Raw genomic sequence first — 18,547 nt, 5'->3', positions numbered from 1 at the left:
AGGACGGGCCACAGTCACACCCCTCCCCATGAATGCACAGCTCTACCTGGAGGGAGTGTGGAGGATCTCCTGCTGCAGATCTGAACACACTACGGTAAGGGGGGGGGGGATGTGGAGCTTCAGGTTCACTGGATGTATTGACTGCCACACTAATTAATTTTATACAGATTATTCTACTCACGTTTTAGTTGAGGATCAACTTTAAGTCTAAAACCAGGACCCTGAATCAGGCTTAGAGAAGTGATCAGGTTCTGAAGTTGGTTTCTAAGGTACAGATAGTTTTTGTTTGTGTAATTAAAAAAGTATGGTGAAGGTAAGAAAAGCTCAAATGTGATTCTGGCCTGAAACTGCAGCCTCCTTAGACTGAGACTTGGGAATGCGGATACGTTTCTAGTGAGCAGTTGAATCAATGAGAAGTGATCACACATGCAAATATAATCTGAGGTCGCCCGAACACGCCACAACACATGAAGATAGTGACTGAGCCAGACGCTACTCATTTATGCCAGGAAGAGGAGGAGGAGATTGGACAGATACGAAGGCTTGTTTTGGCGCTTCCTGGATCACACTGCTCGTACTTCAACTACAGGTTTTTGTCCTATCAGTGTTTTTAGAGAGAGATCATGTCCTCGGGTTCCACTTCACTTCTGCACTCTGTAAAAGATAACCTGCGTCAGTTTGTTGTCAGTGCAGAGCTGGAGCAAGGCCAGAGAGCTGTTCTGAACTTAAAAAGGAATTGGAGATGAAAATGCTTTCACCGAAGTAAAAGATCCAAATTCTACTTTCACCACCAGTATCCTCATTAGAGCAGCACAGTAAAGGCAGACTGATTTGTTCCACAAGACCCTGTGGGTAATGCAATCTTTAATAAAGGTTTGTTTAAAGTGTGGGCTTGTGCTATAGATGTGGGCTTTTACCCTGACCTCTGACTTGCAGGCAGCAGATTATTCAAAGGTGAGAAATGTCCTCACCCTCCCAGAGTGAGGTCACTGTGACTTGTGGTCCACTGCCTCACTCGTCTCTCAGACTGCAGCAGCTCCAGGTGACCTCAGGTTCTGGTATTTAATGAGATGATTTCCTGTGAGTCACAGCTCTGCAGACGCATGGCTTTCAGTGGAGCAGCTGTTAATGTGGGATGACGGCACTCAGTAAACTCCACTGCAGGAAGCCACATCTTCATTACTCCCCATGAGCAGGCTGAGAGGAACCACAGCCCCTCCAGGCTGAACCCGCAGAGACCTGAGTGAGAGCATGTGGCAGCTTTAGAGCAAATACACAACAGAGCTCATGGCTGCTGTGAGCAGCTCTGTCACAGTGACATCCGGTCACAGGGTCCACAAACACTGGACCGCACAGACCGAGCTAACGACCAGTTAATTAGTTAATGACCTCCTGGTCCAGAGCTTCCTCCTCCTGCAGCTAATGGAGCATCGAGCTAACACACAACCAGCAGCGGCCCCGCTTTCCTGCTACAGTGTCTCCTCTGGGATGTCAGGAGCTGCTGGGGGTCATGTTAGTTAGAGGATGTTCATGTGCCGTTCTTAACTAATCAGATAAAATCCACCTCAGCAGAGATGGTTTACTTCAGAGAACAAATAATACACACACAGAGTCTTAAAACTGAAGAGAATGTGTGCAGGCCTGTTTCTAAAGGTGGACTCGAGACAAACTGTGAATAAATCACACTTTTGTGGACAGTGGACTTGTGCTAAGCTATGCTAAACATGTCCTGGGCCTGTCTCTCTATCCAACAGAGACTCAGGAGAAGGTCACATCTGGAAGTCTCCCATTTAGAACACAGGAAACATGTCAGCGGCAGACCGACTGCCTCTACTGCACAGTATTGGTGGCCTCACGTCCACTTGTTGTTTCAGGTTTGAGACACTTTCACTGATGCACTTGATACTAAAATGAATCTGTCTGTGGTGTCAGGCTGTGACGGCAGCTGGAGATTACGTGAACATGAAGAGGTCGCCTCAGGACATCAGACCAGCAGCTCACAGCGCCGCCACCCGAACCAGCCAGCCGCCGTCTGGTGCAGCTGCCTTCTTCATCAGGTCAGTGAACGCAGCACACCTTAGAAAGCCCCACCCTTTGTCCCCTGGCCATTATAATAGTAGTAATGAGAACAATTTATACAGCACATTTCAGAACAGTGTCACTGAAGAAAAGTAGTTTAAAACAAAACTTTGCCACCTTTAGATAAAGACCCAGCAAAATCCTGTACAATAAATAAAGCACATAATTGTAACTGGAAAACTGAAACACTGGGACAACGCTAATGGAAAAACAGGATATTGGAGGTTCTGCAGCCTCAGGTCAGTCTGGACAGGTACAGTCAGTGTCATATCATAACACCTGTGTGGGTGGAACACAGTCACACTGATTGTGAGAAAAAAGACTGAACACCTAGTGTTAAGGTCATGTCGACTCCTGGCTGGTGCTTCCAGATGCTGCTCCTCCAGCAGCAGCAGCTCCACCATCTTCAAACACCTGAACCCAGCTGAATGCCTTCAGACAACGCTCAGGGTCGGTATTACCCAGCATTCACTTCAAAGGCTTCCCAGCATGCATCTGTGAGAGGATGGTGAGGGCTGAGGGGAGCGAGCACAGAGGCACTCTGCTTTTATCTGAAGATCAGAGAGGCTCAATTAGTTTGCAGCCGCCTGCATGTACGCACACACACGCAGACAAGCCCACAGCTGCGCTCATCCTGCTTCATCCTCCTGTCAGTCTTAATATGGCCAGGTGGTTCAGTGTGACGAGCTGGGTGGGGGTCTTTTGGCACAGGCCAGGATGGTGGATGCGTAGGTACTTGAGTAGAAAATTCGGGTTACATAAGCATAAGTTGTGCACACTGGGGGCCCATTGGGCTGGAATCAAATTCCTTGTATTTTTGATAATAGTTGGCATTGAAGTTTATGCTAAGTCGACTGGCAGAAAATCTTTTCCTTCAGAACCTTTCATGTTTCCAGCTTCTCAAAAGTGACAATTCACATCTTTTAAATTAGTTTTAAATAAATAAATAATACTGAAATTTGACAGTTGGATAAAGCAAAACAAGCTCAAAGATTCCACTTGATAACTGTGGCATTTTTTATTAACGAAAATCATGAGCAGATCATGAAAATGAGCTGCAGCTTTATATAAAATAAAGATGAGCTACACCTCAACTAACAGCTGTGAAGTGTTGCTTAAACATTAATGCATCAATAATAACCTGGTGTTTCAGTCACAGGGAACCTCTGTCTGTGTTAAGTACCTTTAATACTGCAAGTACATTTTCCTGACTGTACCTTTTCTGTAGTAGCAGTGCAGGACTTGACTTATGACACAGTATTTTTACAGTGTGGTCCAGGAAAGCCCCAGACACGGTTGGGCAGACAACGTTTCAGTTTGCGTGGCCTTCATCAGGACAAATGCATACCCTTCTGTCTAAATCAAATACTATGGAAATCAAGCTGGCAATCAGTGTCACCTTCATAAATTCATCTGCACTGACAAACCGAACAGAGCGCGGCCTCCAGCCCTACACCAGGAGGTGTTTCAGCTCCCAGTGCCACAGTAATGGAGGGAGGCTGCCTCAGGTGTCAGTGAGCTGGAGACTGACACGTCTGCACCAATGGAGCCTCTGGTCGCTGTGGGTCACTGCTGGTCCAGGGGGGTTAGATGATTTCACTTTGTCTCTGTCTGGAAGCTGCTGAGCTTCAGTTGGAATTATTAGTGACAAAGTGCCCCCCCATCTGATATGTATGCATTAACTGCTGCATGCAATTCATGGTACAGAGAGCACAGAGGACGTAAACGAGGACAGACCCCTGTGAAGAGACGGAGCAAAAGATCCCAGTGTTTTCACTTCACAGACCTTCTGCTAGGTTTGATCCTCCCTCCTGCTACAGAACAGAGAGAGCCCACCCAGCCTGCCCCACCTTAAATAATGGAAATACTGAAACATGAAACGGAGGCTCCCCAGAACAGCACTCAGCCCACATTCAGCAGCAAAGTCGTCCATAATTCAGAGGGTGAGGAGAGACGATTGCTCGCTGTAGGGACATGAAACGTCTCCACGAACACATCAAGATGTTCTGATGGGCATCCGGAGCTGCAGGTCAGAGGTCAGGGATACAGCAGCTATCAGGTCCAGCTGAATGTGGTGACTTGTGGGACATGACTGGGCTCTCAGGGAAAAGAGCTGTTTATTTTTTTTGTTTGTTTTGTTTTGTTTTTTTTGGAGGTGCACCAGATGTTGGTATTTTGGCATCTGGCAGCATCTAGGTTGGAGGAGAGGCAGACCCAGGGAAAAGAGCTGTTTATTTTTTTTGTTTGAGGAACACCAGGTTATCAGCTGGACTGGACCGGGTTCAAGGCCAGTCATTCAGCAGAATTCAAACTGGTGCCGGACTGAGGCAGTCATACAAACTCTGACAGGTTTTGATGATCTGTTCTGATCATTGTTGTACCAGTGAAACACGCCCCCGGGGATGTCTAGATACCGTACGTTCAGGGCCACGATGCGTCTCTGAAAAGGACTATAAAAGGTGATTTTAATAAACCAGATGAGCAGCAGGGTCGGCCAGACCTCTTATCTTACGGTGCTGACACCGGGTTCTGACCCACAGATCTCTGCAGTGAGTCCGCTCTCTCGGGCAGTGCTGCTGCGTAACACACTCCTGAGGACTGGTTTCAGGAGGTGGAGGGTGGGGGGCAGAGTCTAAGTTTAGAGTTGCAGACAGCCTGTTCTCTGGCTGATAATTAGCAGGAAGCTAAAACTGGCTGGTGCAGAGGTGGTGACAAGCTAACGACTGCCCAAGCTAATGAGGAATAATCAAGACTCTGTCATCCTCTGATGGGATTCATTTTCTACTAAACCACAACTTAATGTGGAGATTTTAATCCCAGCTCACGTCTTTCTCCTGTCCTCCTCTGACCAGTTCACTCTCTGCTCAAACCTTAGCTTCGGTCCAATCAGAGCAGCTTCCCTGACATCACAGACTCGGTTTTGACCCAGAATTTCCACAGTGGCTCTGCAGGTCGACATTTGTTCTCATTACCCGGACTGTTGGCATCCACAGCTTCACTTCCTGCCACGCTGAAAGATAACGCCATTACCTTCCCCCTGAGGAACAAACTAAAGAGACGGTGGTGGTGTTTTTTGCTGCAGATTCTGTCGCACGCTCAGGCTGTGTCTGGGGTTTAAATCTCCATCTGTAGCAGGGAGCAATCATTTCCAGGCTCGAGTCTTTAGGTTGATTCAAATGTTTAGTTGTACAAGAAATGTTCATTCTCACATATTTTATTCATAAAATTATTGCTTTCATAACATGTAAATGTAGATCAGAGCACAGATGAACCACATTCATTTAACACGAGGGGCACACTTGATGACTGGCTGAACTCAGAGGAGACAGGCTATTCGTTACAGATGGAGGGTCAGAAGGCATCAGACAGGAGAGAGGAGCTCAAGCCCGGTGTGAAACACTGTATGTCGTCACTGAGTGTTTTAACCCACGATCTCTTCCTGACCCTGACCACACCGTTGGCGACACACTCAACAACTGTCCCTAACATCCGGAAGTCCTGGCAGCAGACAGACCCCGGTAAGATCACACCACGTGTCCTGGTACCAAAACTAATACGGATTCAACCAACTGGCACTGTTTCCAGTGCTGACAGTGACAACAGAGAAGAGAAGGCTCAAAGTCTGGGTCAGATCCCTGATGGAGAGGTGCCAACAGCATGGACCGTAAAGTCTCCAGCAGGAAGTGGACTTTATCAGTCCATTTTACTCACTGTCCTTCAGCCTTCACCTGTTTGTGTTGTTTAGCTAGTACATAAAAGTGGACTGTTGGCATCCACAGCTTCACTTCCTGCCACGCTGAAAGATAACGCCATTACCTTCCCCCTGAGGAACAAACTAAAGAGACGGTGGTGGTGTTTTCTGCTGCAGATTCTGTCGCACGCTCAGGCTGTGTCTGAGGTTTAAATCTCCATCTGTAGCAGGGAGCAATCATTTCCAGGCTCGAGTCTTTAGGTTGATTCAAATGTTTAGTTGTACAAGAAATGTTCATTCTCACATATTTTATTCATAAAATTATTGCTTTCATAACATGTAAATGTAGATCAGAGCACAGATGAACCACATTCATTTAACACGAGGGGCACACTTGATGACTGGCTGAACTCAGAGGAGACAGGCTATTCGTTACAGATGGAGGGTCAGAAGGCATCAGACAGGAGAGAGGAGCTCAAGCCCGGTGTGAAACACTGTATGTCGTCACTGAGTGTTTTAACCCACCATCTCTTCCTGACCCTGACCACACCGTTGGCGACACACTCAACAACTGTCCCTAACATCCGGAAGTCCTGGCAGCAGACAGACCCCGGTAAGATCACACCGCGTGTCCTGGTACCAAAACTAATACGGATTCAACCAACTGGCACTGTTTCCAGTGCTGACAGTGACAACAGAGAAGAGAAGGCTCAAAGTCTGGGTCAGATCCCTGATGGAGAGGTGCCAACAGCATGGACCGTAAAGTCTCCAGCAGGAAGTGAACTTTATCAGTCCATTTTCCTCACTGTCCTTCAGCCTTCACCTGTTTGTGTTTAGCTAGTACATAAAAGTCTTTCTGGTGCTGAATGTCCCTGAAGACTCCAGTCACACCTCCATGAATTTATCTGCCAACTGACCCAGACTGGGGCAAACTCGGCTCGACTGGGTCCCGTCACTCATCACAACCAAATCCTGCTCGTAATCAGCTTGACGGCCGTTACGTGCTCCCCCCACCTTAAGTCAGCAGAGACTGACCACAGGCTATTTTTCTTCATTATAAGGTTCATTTCTACTGTTTGCTCTTAATCAACTGGTTCTGTCAGCAAATCTGTGCTGGGTGTCGCTGGTCGAGACCTGCAGGTTCACACACACACACACACACACACACTACTGTCTTTGAAGTCCTGCAGTGGGGGTGTCTGTCATCTCATGCACTATTCATACAGCATGTCAGGTGTGTGTGTGAGAGAGAGACAGGAATGAAGGGATCAAGTGGGGCGATCAACTGTTTTCTCGGCTGCCGTGTGTTGAAACAGCGAGGAGGCGGGGCTGTGGAAAAAGAGATGGAGGAAGGTGAGCGGGGTAGACGGACAGACAGAGGGAGGAGAGGAAGGCTGGAGCATTGCCAGTGTTTCCCAGCAACAACAGCAGCAGCAGCGGGAGGCAGGAATCCACCCGCTCCTCATTCACTCAGTCATTCCTCTTGTTTTTATTCCTGTATCCCTCCTCTGCTGCTGCTGCTTCCCTTCATCTCTCTCTCCTGGAGTTTGAGGAGTAGGAGGGAGGGAGGGGTGGAGAGGAAAAGCATTGCGATACTGCAGGAACAGACTGAGGAGCTACAGGAGAGAAGAGAGGGCGAAAGGAGAGGTGGAGGAAGGAGAAAAGGAAAATCAGGGAGAAAAAGAGGTCAAATAGACGGACCAGAACGGGAAGGTTAAAAGGAGGAAACAGAGGAAAAGGCCAAGGAAAGGAGAGAAAAAGAGTTAAAGTGGGAGGAAAAGAGAAGAGCAGCAGAAAAAGAAAAGAGATGGGAAGAGCAAGAGGACAGAAAATAGGAGAGAAACAAGCGAGGTAGGTGGGAGAGGAAGTCCACTGACGGACAGAGCGAGTTGGGGCGGTGGAATAGGCAGTTCAGTAATGACAAGATTCAGCCAGGAGAGAAGAACAAGAAGAAAAGAGTGGATGAAAGAGGAAAGGAATGAGGCAGAAGTGACCGATTAGGTCCATGTGTGGAACAAAAAGAGGTGGAGGAACAGGACAGAGATTTAGGTCGTGGGTTTGCCGGTGGAGGTCTGGTGCAGTGTTTGGCTGCTGGAGGCTGTCGGATGGAAGGATGGAGTCAAAAAGGATCCAACTGTCAGATCCTCGGTGACGGAGCCAGAAGAATTTTGTGTTTAACTGAAGTGACCTCCACAAATCACTGCAGGGCTCTGTTTACTGTGTTTCATCGTGCTTCAGTATGAGCTGCACATGGATGGCGGGTGATGCCCCAGAGTTCATGTTGGAGATGAAACTGCAGGAAGCTGGATGCAGGGCGAGTTTACTGGCTGTGAAGGATCACGTGACACTGGGCATTTGGCAGATCTGAAACCTGTTGGATTGTTCTAAACAAACCCCCTGAGGAGTTTTGTGAGAATGCCCACAAGACCTGGCTGTACCGAGGATCGCCGGAGTCACAGAGGGGCAGGACACACACACAGTGTCTCAGGCATTTGTTAAGAACGGAGCTGGAGCCAGTCGGACAAACCAGAGTTTAAGTGATACGAATTACGTCGATTGTAAAATACAGAGATGCTCCTAAATTCCACTTTTCAGATGATAACGTGTGACGCGAGTGAAGCATGGGAGGGTTGGCGCGCTGACAATTTAAGGGTCGATTTGGACTGTGGACTTGTTTGATTGACAAACTGCAACATCTCAGAAAACACATTTGTTAAGCGGAGACATCACTCTACAGGTACCGATCAGTTTACTGGAACTGTTGAACTTTTTAAAGCAGTGGTAGGAGTCGTTGTGACTAATGAAGAAGGTCCTGACAGTGACCGTAAGCACCCAGATGTCAGTTTACAGTCACTTCCTCTGGACGCTCGTTGACAGATGTTTGAGTAGCTCTGTGAAGGTCAGTGTCGAGTGTACATAGGAATGTCACCTAAATATCATTTTACAAAGGAAAAGGGAGAGTTGGCTTTTTGTTGGAGGAGCCACAAATAGTTTTATTGACATATCAAATGCAACCTGGTTAAACAAATTACCTGAGGAGTTTGGGGAGAACCTACTGGTTGAATGACAGGCTACAGTTACGCTAAGGAAATGTTTTACAGTTTGTCACATTATGTAAAGAAGCTCTGAGGAACGGATTTATCAGCTTCATGGAAAACCAAATGTCCTGAGGGCTGGTGAGAATGCTTCAGGAAACCAGAAACATCTGGATGAACAAACTGTTTCCTGGTATGTAAACACTTGGTTCATACAGCTGAAGATGGTAAAGGTTATTTGGACTAAAGGGAGTTTGGATCACTGTCAACATCTCTCCACAGACTCTCCAGCAGGTACTGATGGATTCTGACTGGATACCTTTGGATGCTTGTTGCTACACACATTTTTTTTTAATATTTTGGCTCATCTCATCCACAGCTCGTTGAAAACCCCAGTGAAGCTGCCTGACGCTGTAGTTTCTGGATGACAAGCCATCTCGGACTCCTTTTGTCCTGAAATCCTCCATTTTCTGAACCACCTCTGGCTCCACATGCTGATTTATTTGCTGCCATGTTTCTCCATCAAACACAGATTTCAGCGCTGCTCCCTGTCACCACTCGGCCTTGATGGTATTCATCAGATTTCCCTGCTTTATGGTTGTGATTATTCCTCTTGTCGGACTAAATCTGGTTCTTTACGATGCTGAATGAGCATGAGAAAAAGTCTGTACCAGGTTCCTCTTCAAGGCAAAGACCTCTGAGCACATAATGGACTGGAGGGAACTGTGAGTATCTGCGTTGTCTGCACAGATTCATATGTCATTTTATTGGTTTTTCTTCCCCACAGTTACATTTCACTGGTGTCAGGGGTTCATATAAATCTAAGGGCGCTGATCAGTGGAAGGATGAAAGGCAGTGGAAGAAATGTGCTTGGTGGTGAAAGCAGCACAGACAACCAGGTGTAGGCCAGACTGTCTCATAAAACAACTTAACTCACGGAGCAAAGGGAGTGTTAACTTTAATGTTAGCTTGTAAAATAACACGGCGGCCTCATCATAAATCCAGGTTGCATCTTCATACCCTTGCAAGTTCCTGGCCTGTTCACAAGTCTCTGAGGTCTCCTCCTACTGTCCGACTCAACAGTTTGTCCCACTGATGCTGTGACATTTATTACAGTCACATTATTCATGCGACTTCACTGTCTCACATGAAGCAGGACCTGAATCTGTAGCTTGACAAACGATGTGTGTCCCCCTCAGCATCTGTCTGTATCATTCACAGTGAAAGCTTTCAGCTCCACCAGAAGTGAATTTACTGCTGTTGATAGCTTTCAGCTCCACCAGAAGTGAATTTGCTGCTGTTGATTTACCTTCCGCTGTTACATCGGAGAAGGCTGGCTCTACTGTTCTCACGCCTCCTCTGCTTATACGTCACCAGACTAATGACCAGTCATGTAAATGGGGGTGTTACAATCATAAAGGTGCAGTGTGTGAGATTTAGTGACATCTCGTGATGAGGTTGCAGATTGCATCACGTTAAATTGCCCTCACAGTGATTACTGTAAATGTAGGACAAATTGTGCACTGGGAACACAAGTGCGACCAACTTGACCAAGCTAAAGCTAACAGCGGCTCACTGGCCCGCAGCACTGGCCATGTTCCAGCTAAAGCCATCAGTCAAAAACGTGCATTCAGGTTAACTTGTTAGGCTAAATTACCTGTCCAGCAGAAAACAGGTGACTTCAGCTTCACTGGGGGAAATCTAAATTACCTGTCCAGCAGAAAACGGGTGACTTCAGCTTCACTCTGGAAACATTTGTCCCTCATCCAGGATTTCCGTCTGAGAAAGGCCACACCAGCGTTTATCTTCGTCTTGTGCCGTCACCTGTCCCGTTTCTTAATGCCTTTTGCTTCTTTGACAACGGGGATTCACGCAGTCTTTCTTGTGTTAAAGTGCAACTAACTATGATGCTCCATTTCTTCAAACTATAATCTTAGTCTTGTTTCGAACATTATTTTTTCTCTGTCTTCCAAGCACCTACAAGTTCCAGCTGCTACTTCAAGGTGAAAACGCGACAGTCACGCTCTAGAGCCACTGTGTGGTTTATCACGATAGGCGAGCTGCTCCTATGTAGATATAAAAGGCTCATTCTAAGATAAAGAAAATGCAGCTATTCTTATTTTCTGGTGATTAACACATGGATAAAAACATAAGTATGCATACTGTAGCTTGTTTCTGATAGATCTTACACACTGCACCTTTAAATGGTGTTGCAGTTTCACTGTGTGGCAGAGCAGGTGGTGACCGGGTTTACTCTGGCTGTTTTTGCTTGTTGACAAACCCGCAGACTCGACTCGGCTACCGCTGATACCAGCTGAACTGCAGCCTGTGAAGAACTTGTTAATCTTCGATGTGCATTTTGATTTAAATGTCTTTATCTGTCGTAGTCATGATGCAACGTACTGTACATACGCTGGGGATTTTTGTTTAACTGTAAAAATAACACACCCAGTGTTACCACAGGTGTGTCCACATATTTTTGGCCAGATAATGTAGTTTAACAATGTAATGGTGAGAAAAAGACATGAGCTGAAATGAGGAGGCAGATTTTGTAGGAGCTCAGGTGCTGTCTGCTGTCAGCACCTTAGCAACACGCACGTTCACCTTGCAGCAGATATAATTGAGTTGCCACAGTGTGTGTTGCCACAGTGTGTTGGTGATGAAGGTTGCCCTGGCAGAAGTACACAACTAAACACTGAGCGTAGTCCCTCAGGCTGTGCTCTCCTGTCCTTCATAGAGGCTGTAATTACACCCTCTGCTCTCTGAGTGGAAGAGGAGGAGGATGGGGGGATGAAGAGGAGGAGGAGTGCACGGAGACTCCTTTTCAAATGTTGTCAGAGCTGAGTTTGAGCCTCATCGACCCCACATTGATCCAGTGCTGCTGCTCTTCTTCTTCTCCTCCTCCTTCTCAAGGCTTTAAACCCACTGATTGTGATGTTTGAAGAAATTCACCTTTTTGCAGCATGAACCGCTACATAGACGAGTGGTGTGTGCAGATATTCCTTTAAGACGGCATACAACCATGAGACAGTAGAAACCAGGTCACCACGTACTCACTGTGAGACGCTTCTCTCAGCTCAGAGCCTGGACTGAGGGACAATGTGTGGGCAGGCAGAGGACAAGACCAGAGCGCTTAGGAGGAAAATCGGCCTGAAACAGTGACAGTGAGGGGACACTTCTCCTCATCCTCAGGGGAAGTTACCGTATGTCCTTGTTTAAATTCATGTAGTATTTTCCCACACAGCTCTTGTTTCCATAAATCTTTTACTACACAGCTGAAACCTGGCTGGTGGAGCTCAGCACATGTTGAGTCCAACGTTTGGGGACAGTGCCAGGCGTCCACACACATTCATCTTTGTTCTGATCCCTGATGGTGCGAGGTGCAGATCTATCAAATCTCTGTGCAGTCACACGACATCAGCACATGGTGAAATTCAGGCAGGTTGCTCTTTGCAAAGTAGAATGAAAACCTCAGAATACAGTTTTCACACTAATTTAACAGAGATCATGAATAGCGTTGAAGATGGTGTGAGTATTTTATGACAAAGCAGGCCTTTTGTCTTGTAAACTGTGTCACCCCATGTCCCTTTCAGGACTTCTGCAGAAACCAGGCCTGTAAAACTTCATGCAACATCCTCGACACATTAGACACAGCGATTTGTGGTAAATACTGTGGGATAAACTGTGCAGAAGGACCCTGACAGAGCATCATGTGGAACAGGGCGTTTTGATGCCGATGTGCTGTTTGTTTTGAGAGGTGGCGTCAGTAGAAGATCGGCCTGAGGAAGTGATGTGGTCTCAGAGGCTTCCAGCAGGTTCAGAGACAGTCAACTCAACTGAAACGGAGTCTTTGTCTCATGTGTTTCCTCTTCAGGGCGGCTCAGAAACTCAGTCTGTCCCGCAGGAAGAAGCCCCAGCCCGAGCCCCCCTCCTCGCCCGGTGAGGCCCCAGAGCCCCTGCTATACAGCAGGGGCTTCAGCGGGGCCCTGCAACTCTGCCCGCCAGCCGTCCCACCATGCCTCCTCCGGGCCAGGTCAAAGGTCAAGGACACACCGGTGATGGGGAAGGTAAGCTGTCATGTTGTTACCCAGAATGCCCTGCAGGAGATCAGAGTCCAGCTGCTTGGCAAATGGCAGAGACACGGTTTCAACAGCATGAATACAATAAAAGTAAAGATAAAGGATAAAATAAACGGAGGAGATTCCTGTGAAACACTGAACCTCCTGATTCAAGTCACTGAAGTTTCTTCTTTAATTGGGTCAGCTTGTTTTTTTTTACAGCTAAAAGTTCAAATGAGAAAGTGCACATCCACTTTCTTCTGGCAGCTTATTGTTCCTGTCTCCTGAGGCCAGAGACGGTTGTGTCACAGTGGACGTGAAATGTAAATGAACCCGGCGTTGAACAGGGTGAAAATATGCGGTGGGATGTTTTCTGTCAGTTTTGATGCAGTGGAGCTGACAAGCATCACACACTTCTCCTGGTCAGACAGCAGAATGAGCCCTTCAGCGGGTCTGGATGATTTCCACTGCAGCCCAGACCCCTGAATACTGAGAGAGATCTGAAGGCTGCTCTGAGATCAGATCTGGGCAGAGGGATGCCACCCCCCCACCCCCACCCATTTTTATTGAAGCTTGTTGGTCGTAAAGTGTGAGGCAGTTTTTAGTTGCAGCAGAGGAAACAGCCCCCAGTGACGCCCTGGTGAACGGACTGATGGACTGAGCTGAGACGACCACGGCGGCTTCGCCACACTGAAGACGCACCACTGGTTTCTGACCAGTTTCACCAGTAGGAGGAGATAATACTGATCAATAACACTAGGAAGGCACATTTACGTTCAGTTTGTCATCAAGTTCACACGAGGAGCAGGTTCTAACTGTTTTAGGACCAGATTTACTTTGTTTTCATAAAATCTCTTTTCTTGTTCATCTTTACCTTTTCTCACTCGGTTCTTTCTGTCACCTTCTTTCCTTTTCCTTTGTCGTTCAGTCTCACTTCACTTTTCCTTGCTTCCTACCTCAGTTTCCTCAGCCATTTGATTTCCCCTTTGTTTCCTTTAATTCCTTATTCTTGCTTCCTTCCCACCCTTAGTAATTTCCTTTCAGTTGATCTGACCCAACAGTTTCTGTGTCACTGTTCACATCTTCTCATCAGCAAAGCTTAAAGCTGAACACTGTAGTCTCAGGCCACTCTTTAATCTCCATTAAAAGCAAGAGGAGATAGTGTAGCAGCCCACTGTGAACGCTGGTCGCCCTCTTTTCTCTCATTAACATTCAGACCTGCTCTTCATCACTGAACAAACAGCACTTAATGAAGACATACTGGGAGGTTAAATTAAAACCAGTCTCTTCACTGTGGACCCTGGAGCTGTGTCCGTGGGCGAGAGAGCTTCAGCTGGACTGAAGCGGCTCTCACTCTATCAGGACTAGCTGGTGAATACGCAGGCGGCTGGTGTCGGAAAAGTCTCAATCAAACACCGTCTTCGGTCTCGTGAAGGCGTTGCATATTGTAAGGTTGCAGTACATCAGCTGTCAGACTGGAGCTGGGCCGCTTCCTGTCTGCCTCTGCAGTGATGATTTGCTCTGCTGGCTCGCTACAGCACACACATATAAAACTGCTGCGTCTCAGATTGTTATTGGCTTTAAACTTGACCTCCTGACTGCCACAAGCGCCGACTCAGCAGCTCTGTGACAGACCAATAAAAACTCATCAGAGTCAGAAACAGCCACACAAACAACTGGCTGCTCTGCGCTCAGAGACACTGCAGCAGGACAGACGTAGCTGTCGGTCGCTGCTCCAACACTCGGTTTCACAGAAAACCACCTGCTGATGTGTGTGAAGCAGCAGAGCTCTCTCTCTCTCTCTCACACACACACACACACAGTTATCAAAGGGCAGAGGGTGAAACTCTGGACTTGTGTGAACAGTGAACAAAGCATTGTTCACTCCCACTCACAGTTAAGTTGAAAGGTTTTCTTTCAAATTAAAAATGGTTAAAGGTAGTTATAAGGAGACCCTGTGTTACTGGGTCCCAGTAATCCCAGGGGCCACAGGGTGGTCATGGTTGGCAAAACACCACAACATGACTACTATGAGATGAAAAGTGCACCACGACAGAGGACTGTGATGAACTTGCAAGTTTCACATGGTAAAAGCTGCTGGAGTTTCATGTGATCTCCTCATGAATCTCTTGATCAGCCATTTCCTCCTCACTGGGCTCTGTGGAGTGTATCTATTGGTTGTTATTGATAAGTCCAGTGCCTGATTGGAGCGTAGTCATTCTTCCTGTCTGATCTTGTCTTCCTGTCTATCTCCAGGTCAGAGTGATGGTCCGGATCTGTTCGGTCCACAACAGCGAGTCCTCTGAGTCCATGTCCTTCCTGAAGGTTGACGGCAGAAAGAATCAGCTCACTGTGTGTGAGACGTCGGCCGGTGGACACTGCGGCGCTGCCCAGAGAAGGTCCCCGGCCTCCCCACCGAAGACCTTTACCTTCGACACTATCTTCTCCCAGGATGCCTCACAGGTGAGACCGGACCCGTGTACACAAGCTGTGATTGGTATTATCAATAACAGGTTCATTCTTCAGGTTGATCAGTTTCACTTACTTTGCCAGTCAGAGATTAAAATGAACATACTGTATTCTGATAAAAAAAAGTAGAAACTCCAGGCATGTGCTACAGTGTGAGCTCTTCATCAGAGAGACGTCAGCTGTCCCCAGAGACAGACAGCGGGGAGGTGGACCAGTGTGAGTGATGGTATCTGTCAGAGATATCTGTGATAGGAGCAGACCTCCACAGACGGATTCATACAGCACAGCTTCAGAACAGAGGAACAGGCTCCTCGTGGTTCAGACTGTACCTGGTAGAGTTACACACAAGGTCCCTGAGATTGTGTTGTTTACCTGTGACACGAGGATTCTGACAGGTTCTAGTTGTTCTGCATCATGTTATTCTGTTGTCATATCCAGTTCTGTTCCTTCATGTCACACATGGCGTAACAGAACACAGCCCAACACAACTGTAATGTGATTGGATGGTTCTGAGTGGATCTCTGTCCTGACAGGCCGAGGTGTGTTCGGGGACGGTGGCTGAGGTCATCCAGTCAGTGGTGAATGGAGCGGACGGCTGCATCTTCTGCTTCGGGCATGCTAACCTGGGTAGCAGCACACACACAGCCACACACACTTGGCTTTAATGTTTTTTATAAGCCATAATTGATTATTGTTGACCCCGCCCCCCCCAGGTAAGACCTACACCATGATTGGCCGGGACAGCTCCACCCAGAGTTTGGGTGTGGCGCCGACCGCCATCTCCTGGCTCTTCAAAGTGATCGAGGAGCGTAAACAAAAGGCTGGAGCCCGTTCCTCTGTTAGGGTGTCGGCCGTGGAGATCTCCGGCCAGGAGGAGACGCTCACCGACCTCCTGGCTGAGCTCGCCACCTCCTCTGGGGGCCAGCAGGAGATCTCGGGCCCTGCCGTGTCTCTGAGAGAAGACCCCGTCTGTGGATCCCAGGTGGGCTGAGGGAAAACACCATCTCACCTGCAGAGTGACTAGATTTTTAAAGCAAATCCCTGTTTCCTGTATGTGCATGTGGAAATGGACCCGGTCCATGACCCGGGTCCTTCCTTCCTTGACACAGTGCTAAGCCATTCAGAGTAATAACATAACAACCTCAGCAGGTCATAATGCAACACAAAGAGCAGGAAAGCATCCCGCCCTGATGTCACGTATTACTACTGTGTCCTAGTGCGTTGTATGTACACGTACCATAACACTGTGCATTAGCAGGTGACTGATGTGATACGGCTCTGATTCTTCAGAATGATCCCTTAGTGAATTCATCATGAAGTCACCTTTGTTCATGGAGCTATTATTTAATGTGACTCTGACCTGAGGAGCACTTTCGTTTTTGCTTCTGAGATTCACCTAAAACAAATGTGACCTCTAAAATGTGGACAGGGAGCTAATTTCTCGACTTAAAACCAGAGTGTACACATACAGTACACTCCATGGTCAGAGCTGAGTGTTTAGAACGTTATAGAACCTGGATGGTGACGTGGTGAGGACGTGTGCTGAGAACTGGGACATCTGAGTATTCTCTAGTGTTTCACCAGGTTCCTCTCCCTCAGACGTCCTTATCTCCTCTCCTCTCTGACCCCTCCTCACCCCAGGGACTTCAGCTCTGTCCAATTAGTCCTGACCTCCTCCCTCAGTCTCAGTCCATGGGGTTTATCTCCCCTGGCTCCCTCTGTCTGCCACGGTTCATCTCCTCTCTCTTTAATTTTCTTTCTGTCTCCACATTTTGCAGACCTCTTTTATCAGACCCCATTCTGTCTTATCTCTCTCTCCGTTTATCTCTGGGAAACTCGTCACCTCGTTTTTCTTTCCAGATGAGATGTCTTCAGAAACGTAAATTGACGCACTGACTCAAACACATCTGACGTTGGACCTACAATAACTTGCAGTAACTACAGAGACACTGAGTCCGTTACAGAGTGATGCTCCTTCTCTCACACATGATCTTTGTTCGAGTCCAGACACACAAACCTGCTGCCGTCAAGTTAATTAGCTACATCTGAAATGAGCTGTAGCTGTTGGAGGCATTTTTCACTGTGGGCAGTGACGGTGCTGTCGGCAACGGCCCAGCGCTGATGAGCACTGGCGAGCATTGGCCTCAGAGTTTAGCCCCTTGGTGCATTTTGCCTCGAGCTCTGAACCCAGAACTACTGAGCTAGTTTTCACTTTTATGTGCAGTGACCTGCTGCTCTATTTTGTTATTATTATTATTATGAGGTGATTTCTTCTCTCCCCTTTCCTCCCTGTTCTTGGCCCCTGTGACCTTTATCTTTGTCTGATGAAGACTCTGCAGATGGAAGTAATAGAAGCTTCAGAGCCTTTCCATGCTTCATTCTGTCTTTCTCTCTCCATCAGCTGCAGAACCAGACGGAGCTTCGGGTGAGCAGTGCAGAGCAAGCAGCGTTCTTCCTGGACGCCGCGCTGTTAGCGAGGAGTAAGAGCCAGATGCCAAGTGGCCAGGAGGCCCAGAAGAATTCGCACTTCCTGTTTACTCTGCACCTGTATCAGGAGAGACTGGACAAGAGCAACAAGGCTAAAAGTGTGTGAGGAGAGACTGGACAAGAGCAACAAGGCCAAAAGTGTGTGTCTGTGTGTGTGTGTGTGTGTGTGTGTGTGTGTGTGTGCGCAAACAGAACCTGATATCAGTTGTCAAAATGCTCACATATGACACAGGTTGCAGAGTAGGCGTCCCACTCATTTTTCCCATAAGACATCACGTGGCGGAGCAGCATGTGGCCTTTGTTTACAGCCACGTCTGTGCTTTGACCCTGGTAGGCTTTACAGTACAAATGCCAAATGAAACCTGACTTTTGGCTCCATTACAGATAAGTGGTGTAGATGAAGTGGAGCCTTGTCTGATTCCCATGGAGACATTAGTGCTCAGCCTGACCCGACACGGTGAAGCCTAAATCAGATTCTAATGCTGAACACGATGTAGCTTATGTGAGCCCAGTGAACAGATCTTCTAAATGCTGACCTCTGTGTTCTTCTGTGAAGAAATGTGACCACAAAGTGAACTTCCACCATCAGACCTGCACAGTTCATAACCATCAGCAGCAGTTCAACAGCAGCTTGATGAAGAGTCGCAGGTTATAGATGTCGATCTCTCAGACAAGAAGGAAATCGGCGATCGTGCAGCTGTGCAGCTGTTAGCGATTAGCTCTCTTTC

General features: G+C 47.5%; 1 protein-coding gene across 1 annotated transcript in view; it reads left to right on the top strand.

Moving 5' to 3' along the window:
* Positions 1-6: 6 nt before the first annotated feature.
* LOC109953312 (kinesin-like protein KIF26A) overlaps positions 7-18,547 on the top strand; it is a 30,774-nt gene continuing 12,233 nt past the window's right edge. Inside the window, 7 exon segments of the mRNA XM_020588759.1 lie at positions 7-94; positions 1,933-2,057; positions 12,680-12,872; positions 15,120-15,326; positions 15,866-15,959; positions 16,046-16,314; positions 17,734-17,917. Coding sequence (XP_020444415.1) covers positions 29-94; positions 1,933-2,057; positions 12,680-12,872; positions 15,120-15,326; positions 15,866-15,959; positions 16,046-16,314; positions 17,734-17,917 — 1,138 coding nt within the window. The 5' untranslated portion in view covers positions 7-28.

The sequence above is a fragment of the Monopterus albus genome, unplaced genomic scaffold, assembly GCF_001952655.1.
Source record: "Monopterus albus unplaced genomic scaffold, M_albus_1.0 scaffold617.1, whole genome shotgun sequence".
Classification (NCBI taxonomy): Eukaryota; Metazoa; Chordata; class Actinopteri; order Synbranchiformes; family Synbranchidae; genus Monopterus; species Monopterus albus.
The sequence above is the reverse complement of the archived record's forward strand: the minus strand, read 5'-3'. Positions and strand labels throughout refer to the sequence as shown.